Below are 12,015 nucleotides of genomic sequence, written 5' to 3' on the forward strand. Positions count from 1 at the left end.
TCCATGCATGTTTGAGTCTGTTCAAACCCTCCTTACAGTTAGCTGAACGATTCTGTCCAATGCTCCATCCACAAATATACAAAAACATGATACCAAACAGTACACAATAACTTGACAAACCTGATGTGATGTGTAGTTTCATAGTGGGGTGCACACTGATTGTGCTGTGATAGTGCTCTGAAGGGGGAATGACTTGACGCAGAGAGCAAAGAGAGGGGAGACTCTGAGCGTCACAAACAAAACTGAAACTTATTTAACATGTTAATACATTGTTTTCTGTGAATATAGCATTTTCAAAACAATAAAAGGTAACATTGTGATCTAAATATGTCGTCTGTTAGCAGTTAATACTCTCCAGAAGTAAAATACCCCCTCTTTAACATCTGCACCAGTGACAGAACATTCCCTTGTTGTAGATAGACTGTTTCTGACAGCACGGCCTGACAAACTGTAGTGTGTCATGGTGGCTGAGTGGCTCACACTCATGCCTCACAACAAGAAGGTTATGGGTTTGATTCTGGTTTCCACTATCAACACAGAGCACACACATGCACCGCTAAGGCCCTGACGAAAACTAACTCTGGAGATCTGGAAATGGCTCACCAAGTGCTGCACTGTGCGCCCACTGCTCCTGGAAGCTTGCATAAGAGGTGTAGATGGATGGGTTAGAGGTAGAGGACAAATTTCTCTATGGGGACAATAAAGTGTTCTTTAAAGTAGACCTATTCTGCAAAATAGTTTTTTCAGAGCTTCTAATCATGTTATAGCTGTTTCTCCTTCTCATTTCCCCTCTCAAATTTGTTTTTGAAGTGGTTTGTGGATGTCTTTAATCTCTTACTTTCATTATTTATTGTCACCATCTTGCCAATCAACTCTCGTTTTCACCGCTACTGGCTTACACCCACTGCTCTGTACTTACTTCAACCTTCAATTTTATTTTCTTAATCAGTGATACACATAGTAATTTTGATACAAACAAAAAATAAAATAAAAATCTACTACTATATAGATTGTACATGGTTTCTTTGTGTATTTTCTCAAATTTAAATGAAATGTATTTGTTTTCTAAAATGGTCTTTTGTCATTTTCTAATGAAAATGAAAGTTAATGAAAGGTGCAGTTAATGAAGGAAAAACTCACATGGCTAGTCTTCAATAATCTTCAATAATTCTAATTTAGAAAAAGAAAAATTAATTTTGACAACTATACAAAAGTTTTGTTCAGTTGACAGAATGATTTTTTTCTTTTACTATGGATCATATCTGGATGACTGAGGGATTACACAGACAACCTAATTGTTTCTCACCGACTCTTTCATGTGAAGTATTTTAGAAGATGTATTTATTTATTACACATATTTACACATGATAATGATAATCCAATAGGTTAATTTCCACTTTATGAAAGTGAACTTGAAATTTCCATTGCAACATAGTCTCTATTAATTATTGTTTGAGACTCGCTGAGCAAACAAAAATATACGGACAAAAACAGCTAAGAAAAAAATAATTGATTCAGTTGTTTCTCCTGGACAAAATTCAACACAAATCTGTATCAAAATCAATACATTTGAAGCCTTATAAGACCTCATGCTTACTTTTTACCCTTTAAGTGCATTTTTTTATCGGGTACTTTAATACTTTTACTTCAGTAGATTTTTTCATGTACTTTTATACTTTTATTTTTACTTGAGTATTTTATTTATTTATTTATTTATTTATTGCTCCATTATCTGTACTTTTACTTTAGAAACAAAATTGAGTACTTCAGAAGTACAAATGTAGAAATACTGGAAGATTCACAAGATAAACTAAATCACCTATCTTCTGTCCATCATGAATTCAATAAGGCAATCCAATCAAACTGATTCTATATGTGGGTTACTCTTAGTGTGCATTTTGTCTGTAATGTGAAACTTGATGTCTCGTAGAGTAAAAATTCCTACATTTCATTGTTTGTTTGATGTTATCATCCCAACCAGTCAGCAGGGCTTTTGGTTTCCAATTACACCTTCCTTTTGCACGCTATAGTGTGGTTACATAGTGAGTTTTACATGTGCGTGAGAGAGGAGCAAGCTCGTAAGAGGGAGAAAAGGCGAGAACGCAGTCACGCCACCCTGTCCTCAATGAATGGGTGCAAGCAGCTCTCAAGAAAAGCTTGTGTGACAAAGGTGGAAGAGGAGGCACAGCGCAGGCAAACAGGCAGACTTTGGACATGCGCTTATAAACCACTGCTAACAGATTGCAACATGAGGGGTGAAGTTTTGGATGGACAGTGTGAGTCTTTGAAGATGCCGTTTATTACTAGTACCATATTAACCTAAAAAAAAACCTTTATAATGACTGCACTTTTATTAGCAATATAGAATTCATAATGAGCAAATGATCAAGAATGATTCAGACTTAGTTAATACTTAAAGGTCCTATCTTACACAAAATGTTGTTACCTTCTCAAAAACATACCCGGAATTGTGTTTTGTTTCATTCACATGTTTGAGTAATCTTTTATTATTAGTCTGTCTACATCTCCAAAATGCTCTATTCCTCCTTGTGATGTCATGAAGTAGTAGTTTTCAAGTTAACAGATACCTTTTACATTTAGTTCAGTAGAGATTAGTCATTTCAGGGCTGAAATTATCCAAATTATTCCAATAAAGATGTGTGGAGTTTAAAAACACAGTGGAGCACTTCCTGTTTTATGACATGACACCACAAGGTGGAATACAGTGTATTCTGTCTGAGAGAGGAACCTAGCCTAAATATGCAGGGTTTGTGGTTAAACATGTGTGAATGAAACAAAACACAACCATAACGCCGGTTATGTTTATGTTGCGGGAATAACATTAAAACATAGATCAGAGAATAGTGTAATTAATACTGAATCCCTATCTGCTAACCTTAATCCGTATAGTTACTAAACCTGAACTGAACAATTTGTAATAAACTATTTGTTCATTATGAATGAAGTCTTTGTTCATTCTTTATTAAAAGCTAATTGATAAGTGGTATCAAAACCTATATTTGATGGAAAAAATGGTAATGTGAATAACTTTATGGACATATTTCAATAATTATGTAATTAGACTTATCACATACACTAACTTCATAATGTAGTGCAAGCCTGTGAGGCAGATGCAGAGTACCATTTTATGCATTATGTTGTTGGAATATCTAAATACAGTAATAACATTCACTTTTAAAATAACAAAACAAATGTCTCACATAGATGTGAGACAGGCCTCTACTTTGACAGTGTTTACAGGGCCTATGTTACACTATTTTCTGATCTATATTATAATTGTGTTACCTCCTCAAAAACATACCTGAGTTGTGTTTTGTTACATTAACACACAAAACCTTAGGCCGAGTTCTTCTCTCAAACAGAAAACACAGTGTTCCACTTTATGTTGTTATGTGTGTATGGAGTTTAAATACATCTTCATTAAAATCAGTTGTATAATTTCAGCCATGGAATTATCTGTCTCTACTGAAATATAGGTGTAAGGTAAAGATTAACATGAAAACTACCACTACATGACATAACAAGATAGAACAGAGCATTTTGTGCTGTGGAGGTGTAGAATTATAAAAGGATTACACAAACATGCTTTCTTTCTTTCTTTTTTTATTTAAGGAAACAACACTTAAAAATGATTTAAGGTTCACATGAATCAATTTTGTGTAATATAGGACCTTTAAATCCAGACCAAACGGCTCTGTTTAGTTGTGCATATCACTGAAAGGTTTTCATTCTGCACTGTTTTCTTTTAAAGGATTTGGCACAAACAACTCGAGTACAATCAGAATACAACATGTTAGAAGTTGTACTGATACATTTGCTATTTTTTCCCCCAAAAATTTCAATCTGGACGCAAACATTTATGCATTAAAATCAATATGTAAGAAGGTGAACTATTCAACGCAAAGGTCACATGGACTAGACAATGATTTGTTCAAACTCACCAGTGTTGACTTAGGCTTATCGCAGCTTACTTTGACCCAGTGTCCTCTGCACAAGTGCTTAATAGCTGTAATTTGAGATGTTGCACTTAGAACTAGAACAGTATTTTCTGTCCGACCACATGTTAGGACAAAATTACATGAACATTATTAAAGTTGTAAAGCCATAAAAAGCAATAGATTGATGTGGATCAAAGGGAAAGTAAGTGCTCAAATAAAAGCACTACTGTTGTGTCAAAGTTAACTCATAGTAAACAAAGTTGTTAGTATATAATTTCTCTATTAGTATTCTCCTACTCCTACTGTTCCTACTACTGCTACTTCATTTTATGTACTAGAAAGAAAACTACTACTCCTACTATTGCTTTTTTACTGCAGTTACACATATAACTAACATATCAATAGTCACACTCAATATTGTTTAGTAGTAGTAATAGTAGTTGTAGTAGTAGTAGTAGTTGAACTACTACTACTACTACTACAGCTACTATTACTACTACTATTTCTTTTTTCCTGCAGTTTCTATTTTACATGATTGTACATTCATATTCACCAGATGCCACTACAACAACTTTATTCTGCTCCTACAACTCCTACTACAAATACTACTACTTCTACATGCCACTCCATGCTCTTCCCATAGTTACGTAACAACCCGCCTCCAACCACAGCCCAGTTTCCTGCAGTATAAACAGCCGCACAGCACAGACCAGAGTACACAGAGGGAGAGAGAGACACACACAAGTCAATGGGGTTGTTTTCTGCCTTGGGACTGCTACTCTGCCTCTGCATGGGGCTCTCGGAGGGGGGCAAAATCCTGGTCGCCCCCGTGGATGGGAGCCACTGGTTGAGCATGAAGATTTTGGTAAAAGAACTGGTCGCTAGAGGACACGAAGTAATAGTTCTAGTCCCAGAAACCAGTTTATTGATCAAGGGCTCACAGAGTTTCAGCACTGTCATGTACAAAGTGCCTTACACCAAAGAAGAACTGGATGCCAAAATGAACGAACTGAGGAAAGGGCTCTTTAAGCCTCCACAGTTATTGGATTTGATGGAAAACGTAAATCGCTTGGTGAATTTTACAACGCTACAAGCCAAAGGATGTGAGAGTTTATTACAAAACCGAGAACTCATGAATCAGCTAAGAGAGGAACGATTTGAAGTGCTACTGACTGACCCTTTCTTGCCTTGCGGATCATTGCTTTCACATTTGTTTTCTATCCCAGCTGTGTACTTTTTGCGTGGACTCCCCTGTCAGTTGGACACTAGGGCTAACCAATGCCCCTCCCCTCCATCCTTTATCCCAATTTACTACTCAGACAACACAGATAGAATGAATTTCCCCCAAAGAGTGAAAAATACGCTGCTTTACGCCTTGGAGACATACTTATGCACTGTTATGTATGCTAGTTTTGATGATCTGGTCAGTAGATATATTGACAAGGACATGACTTATGAAAGACTACTAGGTGAAGGGGCAATATGGCTGCTCAGATATGACTTCACCTTTGAATGGCCAAGGCCTATCATGCCCAATATGGTGTTTATTGGAGGGATCAACTGTGCAAAGAAAGCTCCCCTGCCTGCGGTAAGTGTCTGAGGAATGTGTGGTAATGTATACTAAACACATCTGGAGCTAATTAAGGAGGGTAATGTGACTGTGGGGGTGCTGCCTGATGGCTTGTCTACTAGTCTGCTATTATCCTACTACTTACTACTACTACTACTTCTACTACTACTACTACTGCTGCTGCTCCTACTGCTACAACTACTGCATCAACTACTGCTATTTCACTTGTTTTTTTGTAAACTTACCCATCTGGATTAGCTCAAGACAAAACCAACAAGCTTTAGGGGTGCAGTAAGGGGAAGAACTATCCTTTGACCATGTCCAAAATACTGAGCTTTTTATTTTCAAACTGACAATTTAAGTTCAAGTAACACATTTTCGATTTGGCGTTTGCTTTTGTAGTCTTTTGTAATATTTGCATATTCAATTGTCATAATGTGATGCTGGTTCATGCCACACTTGGGCTAGTCATAAAGAACATTCTTGTTTGTCGCAACTTGATTTGTGGCTCGGTTTCCATGGACAACCTATTGTTTTCTTTACATTCACAGGCACAGCTTATCTCAAGAGCTTCAAGTTTCTTTCCCAGTCTAAATACTTGAACATATAAGCAAAAATCACACGTTATTAAGGCTAATTAAGGTGTAGTTATAACATGTTAGTTATCTTAAAGGTTTATGTTTGGTGTTATAGACCTTATTTAGCAAGGGGAACATTTGTACTTCTTTTAGCATCATGCATGAATTTGGGAATGTTTGGGTACTTTCACACTTGCATAATTACCATATCAAGGCTGGAACTGACCAGGGCTGAACCAAGTTTAGAACAAGAACAGATTAACATTAGGATGCAAACTGGGACAAACCAAAGCCAAACCAGGAAGTATTTTTGGTGACCCACACAACCCTTACCCTAGCCCCCTCAATCACATAGGCTATACTCAAGCTTTTAATCTCTTTTGTTTATGTTAACTTGCATTGAGCTAATCCCAGGAACATGACCCTATTGAGTACTAATGTCAGCAATAGCACCCAATTATGCAGTTCACCATCGCTTTACCAATGAATGCAGACAAATCATGTAAAAAGCTGCTTATATCGCATTAGGTTTGTTTCAGTGTGTGACCTGGAGCTAGACAACTGCCTTAACCTTGAATTTCTGGTTAAAGAAATGTTTTTCTTTTTTTTTTCCAACTGTTGCCAAAATTCAAGTCGCTACATGCATGCTAATTAGTTATTCTTGCTCATTGTCGTGTCATTGTGGTAAAGCTTGCATACGTGCAGAAAGAGCAGTAGCTGATATTGGTTTTGTCAGATCTTACATGATAGACATTACTGAAGAATGCACTTCCCTTAATTTGTTCCAAGAAAAATAAACAGTTTTATAATGTGATTTTAGGAAGTAAACGTTAAAACAGCAGGGATGAAATGAGGCCTGTACAATTACATTACAAAACCACTTCCTGCTATTGTGTTCATAGAATTTTGAAGTGAAAGTTATACTGCTGCTTATCCATAAATAGTAGGCAATCGCAACCTATATGTGGTAGCACTAATACTTTCACCTCGCTATCTGTTTCGTTATTTACTTGTTTACATAAGGAATTCCAGGTGTGTCTCGTCTGTTGTTACTTGCAGTGCATTCCTCACACAGCACATAGCTTCTGCATTGAGGTTAAATAAGGTCAACGCTAGCTAACTGTGGGCTTTTCCTGTAGGATTTGGAGGAGTTTGTAGAGGGATCTGGAGAGGATGGCTTCATTGTGTTTACTTTGGGATCAATGGTGTCCAACATGCCCAAGGAAATTGCAAAACTTTTCTTTGATGCCTTCAGACAAATACCTCAGAGGGTAAGTAGTGGAGTTGTGCAATTAGTCAATTATTAATGGAATCAAGGTCTACTAGTTTCAAATTGTCAATGAATAGCTTGGATCTATTTCATCGTGAACATTACTGATCAGTCTTCAATTAGGTTCACAAAATTAAAATGTGATGATGATGATGATGATGATGATGATGAGTATTATTATTATTATTATTATTATTATTATTATTATTATTATTATTGCTATATTACCCAGCCTAGATGGTGAAATGTCAAGCAAATCTTTTCAATTGTCAGTCTCTCAAGAACTAAATAGTTTGAAGTCAAAATAAAGCTTTGATTAACTGGAGCAAATGGACTTTGCCCAAGTGGCTGTAAGCCTGTTGTTAACATGCAACTACTCTGAAAAAAGACAACTTATAATTACTTGAATTCCTGTCCCAGAGTATAAAAAAAGTCAGAAATAAAACCCCATCCCACTGGCTAACAACTTTGCAAGTGAAAATATAACAATATATATTATAGTATATACATTTAATTTCATTTAAAACAAATGAATTACTTTTTTAGAGTGTATTGCTCAAACTGTAAATTGTACTATTTATTAGTAGTGCATAATATCATCTTTTATGTTTTAGGTTTTATGGAGATATGAAGGGGAAATACCTGCAGATGCCCCGAAGAATGTAAAGGTTTTGAAATGGTTGCCGCAAAATGACTTGTTGGGTAAGTTACTATCACATTAAATCAAATTAATGCTGGGGAAGGAAACATTTTAAAATGATCTTCCTGCATAACATTTTACATATTGGTTCAGTTTGGGGAGTGTGCTATAGTTGGTGTAGTCCCAGAATACAAGATTGGGTCTGACTGAATTTTGATTGTGTCTTCCTCTCAAAATAACCTACCAAACATGCCTGAAGTAATTTTCCTCTTTGTGTTACTCACATAAGTGCCACAAATGATTCTTAAAATTTGATGCAATATCACTTTGATTTTCATCCAATGTTGGGAATACTGGTTTACCTTGAGGCATTGCAAGGAGTGCCTAAAAAAAAAGAAAGAAGGAATGTCAGTGAAAGGGCCCATAATATGCTGTTTTCTGATCTATGTTATAATGTTGTTATCTGCATCAAAAACATACCTGGAGTTGTGTTTTGTTTCACAAACTAACTTTAAAGAGTTGAGGAAAACCTATTTATTGTATATTAATCAACACACATTCTATTTATTTACATTTATTATACAACCCAAACTTTGGAAACTTGTAAACAGTTGTACTTTCTGCTCTGAATATCATATTTCACTGTTTTGTTTTTTTTTTTAATTCTAACCACATGGACCCACACACCACTCTCTGTCCTATTTCTATCCATACACTGTTATTCCCCTGTCCCTTCAGCTCACCCCAAAGCCCGAGTGTTCATGACCCACGGTGGCACGCACGGCATGTACGAGGGTATCTGTAACGGAGTGCCTATGCTCATGTTCCCCCTGTTCGGAGACCAGCGAGACAACGTGCATCGCATGGTGTCCAAAGGGGTGGCAGAACAACTCCTCATATATGACCTGACCACTGACGCCATAGTCACTGGACTGACAAAACTGATCCATGATAAGAGGTAAGTCACATAAAACAATGTCACAAATATCAAATTTAATGTTAGGGTTATTGTGACAAAAAACAGCACAATATTACAATTAGTTCTTACCATGACCAAACAACATTGAAATCCTTCATAGATCACCAGTCACCTATGTGCTTTATTAAATCAGATTTTATGAACAATAAAGCTAATATGACATAAGTTCCACATTTAGGTTGCATGATGATTAGAAATGATTTACATTTGCTTCTAAAATGTTACTACCGGTACTAGTTTTTGATTGTTATGGTTATATTGTGACCTGTATAATCATGATTACAGTGCAAAATAATCTTGACATCATAGTCACAGACATAGTTTCTTTCCTGTTGTTCAAAATAACAAAATCTAGTCATCTCAGATACATTGAAGGGCATGTATTTTTGGTGAATTGGTTTAATTTGTTCAGAGAAATGTTTGGTATAGCATCTGTGTTTTCTCTGCAAACACCCACTGTGGACCTGCCCTGCCAACATTACAACCACATTTGGTTATTTGGTTATTTAAAGAGGTAAAAGCAATTATAGAAATAGACAACAATCAGGTAATTTTGCTACTACAGGGAACATTAGACCTCACTAACAACAAGTTAACAGGTTATTTTGGGGGTCCTGGACCCCTGAGCTGGACCAAAGTGTATGGATTAGAATCTTCCAAGGACAATAAGTAAATAATTCAGATTTTTTTAGCTTGTTTGTTTTAACTTGAAGCTGCTTGAGACAAGAATGGAGTTTTTCTGATCCCTGGCAGGTTGACAAATAAACAGTGTATGGTCCCTTTGATTACCCCCAGATGCAGTTTGTAGTCATGTCATGTAATTTAAGCAAATTTCAAGGACCAAAAATAAAGAATATATGCTAACTATTGGTTTGGTCTGCAGTTACCATGACAACATAAAAAGGTTATCAGACCTGCATAACGACCGCCCTGTTTCGCCGTTGGACCTGGCCGTGTTTTGGACTGAGTTTGTGATGAGGCATAATGGAGCCGATCACCTCCGGGTGGCAGCACATGACCTCAACTGGATCCAGTACTTCTGCCTGGACGTCCTAGCCTTTTTAGCCCTCATTGTAATTACTGTTGTGTGGCTGACAGTTAAATGCTGCTTATTCTGCACCAGGAAATGTTGCAGAAGGACAGCAAAAAAGAAGCAAGCCTAGTCTTTTAAAGTTTTATTAATTTTGTGCAAATATGATTGTATTTTCTAAGTGTTTCTCAATCTCAAAAGCACTGGGGATTTTATTTTATTTTTTTAAAATGTTGGTTTATATTGATCAATAAAACGAACATTTTGTAATTTTGTACATAATTTGTAGATTTATTAATGCTAAAATTGTATGGTCAACAAGGTACATAAGCTTAGATAATTGGTTCAATCAAACAAACAAATAAAAATAAATAAATAAATAAAATTTAAACAATGTAATGTAGACTTGCATATATATTGGTGACTTGGTTAGTTTGTTCTGAAAAAAGAAAGAACGAAGGAAAGAATGCAAGCATGAATGATGGCCTGTCTGTCAATGGTTAGTTTGTTTACCCTTTATATCACATCACTTTATTTTGTCTAAGATGAATGTATCTATATATTGTTCTACAAGAAATAATTCACAAAATATCCCTGTTTGTTTTGCATACACTTGAATTGTCAACAGCAAATTGCTAAAACTGTCAAACGATCCATTGGAATAGACTAAATGTTGCGTTAAGTGCTGTTAAAGAAAGGATAGTCTACTGTCGGTTAGGACTAGTGAGAGTGAGTCTTTAACCAGTCATTTGACAAGACCCTGTGGATTATTATAGGCATAATTATTACAAAACACATGGTTGGATGTAGTTGCCTTAGTGTCCACAAAATACAGTGTCAAAAAGAGACAAACCTCTGTAGATGTTGATAGTTCGCCATCTAGTGGTAACAGACCTAAAGTGCAAACAGGAAGCAGTAAAATGTGCAGATTTGCCATCACTTTTTACCCTTCAAATTAACATTTATAACTCAGCACAACTCCTGATTCCAGGTTCAACAAAATGATTTAGAATTAGACAAAACCCAGAACTCAACACAGTAAACACTTACCCAAATTAAACTACATTTACCTTTATTTAACATATTAAAGGTTTGTCATTTATTATTATTATTTTTTTTTTTTAATGTCTAATCATAACTATGTTAAAGAGTGTGTATGCTTCAGATGTTGGGGTGTGGTTTTCCAGAGGTATGAGTGTGCGCATCTGTGCGTTAAATTAATAATACAGGTGTGCAAGTGTGAGTGGCCTCTAGAGCAGAGCCAAGGCTTGAGCAGCGGGGGCAAGAGACAGAGGAGCGGTCTGGCAACAGGATGAGCTGTGGGAGAGGGGAAGGAGTCCATCAGTCAATGCTCAAAACAAATGTAATAAACATACACATAGGCCATATTCCCACTAAAGACTTTTTTCCTTCTTTTTTGAGGCTAGGCCTTCTTTTTAATTTCATATTACATCAATAATACATTTTATTTCTTTTAAGCTATGCATATTTATTAATAACATGCTTTCTATTGGATTGGGCTATATTGAAGGGTACAGCACTGTGGCACAATTGTCCTATTGGGTTGAACCTCTTTTAAACTGACATTCCAACAGATGAAATGCAGGCTGGTGGACAATGACAGCCTATGATGTTGGGTATAAAAATTGTGTTGGGTTACATCAGATATTAAGTTTGGAGAATCGCCGTCCCAAATAAAGACAGTGCTCACTTTTTGACAACAGAGAATCTCAAAAAGCAGGATTATTATAGAGAAATAGTGAAATTTTGGCATTAGATTGGTGTGATAGAAACATCCCAAAGAAGATTTTTGATGCACTGTCTGATTTGTATGGAGACAATACACATGTCTCTTCTTTAAGGCCGGCTTGTGACTGCACATTGGTGGGTAGTCACACCTTCAATCTCAAAATTGACCAACTGGAAACAAAAGTTGAGTGAAATTATGAATTATGTGAAGGAAGAAATGTCTGCCACGACAAAAACTAT

At 36.2% G+C, this 12,015-nt stretch overlaps 1 protein-coding gene across 2 annotated transcripts in view; it reads left to right on the forward strand.

Moving 5' to 3' along the window:
* Positions 1-10,300, forward strand: part of LOC117389406 (UDP-glucuronosyltransferase-like) — a 136,056-nt gene extending 125,756 nt beyond the window's left edge. Inside the window, exons 2-6 of one of the 2 annotated variants that reach the window (XM_055230879.1) lie at positions 4,705-5,547; positions 7,247-7,378; positions 7,992-8,079; positions 8,756-8,975; positions 9,880-10,300. In XM_055230879.1, the coding sequence (XP_055086854.1) occupies positions 4,708-5,547; positions 7,247-7,378; positions 7,992-8,079; positions 8,756-8,975; positions 9,880-10,159 (1,560 nt within the window). In that variant the 5' untranslated portion in view covers positions 4,705-4,707 and the 3' untranslated portion in view covers positions 10,160-10,300. Of the gene's footprint in view, positions 1-4,679; positions 5,548-7,246; positions 7,379-7,991; positions 8,080-8,755; positions 8,976-9,879 lie in introns of those variants that run through there. The other variant, XM_033987078.2, reaches the window with a different exon arrangement.
* The last annotated feature ends 1,715 nt before the right edge of the window (positions 10,301-12,015 follow it).

The sequence above is a fragment of the Periophthalmus magnuspinnatus genome, chromosome 21 (genome assembly GCF_009829125.3).
Source record: "Periophthalmus magnuspinnatus isolate fPerMag1 chromosome 21, fPerMag1.2.pri, whole genome shotgun sequence".
NCBI classification, from domain to species: Eukaryota; Metazoa; Chordata; class Actinopteri; order Gobiiformes; family Gobiidae; genus Periophthalmus; species Periophthalmus magnuspinnatus.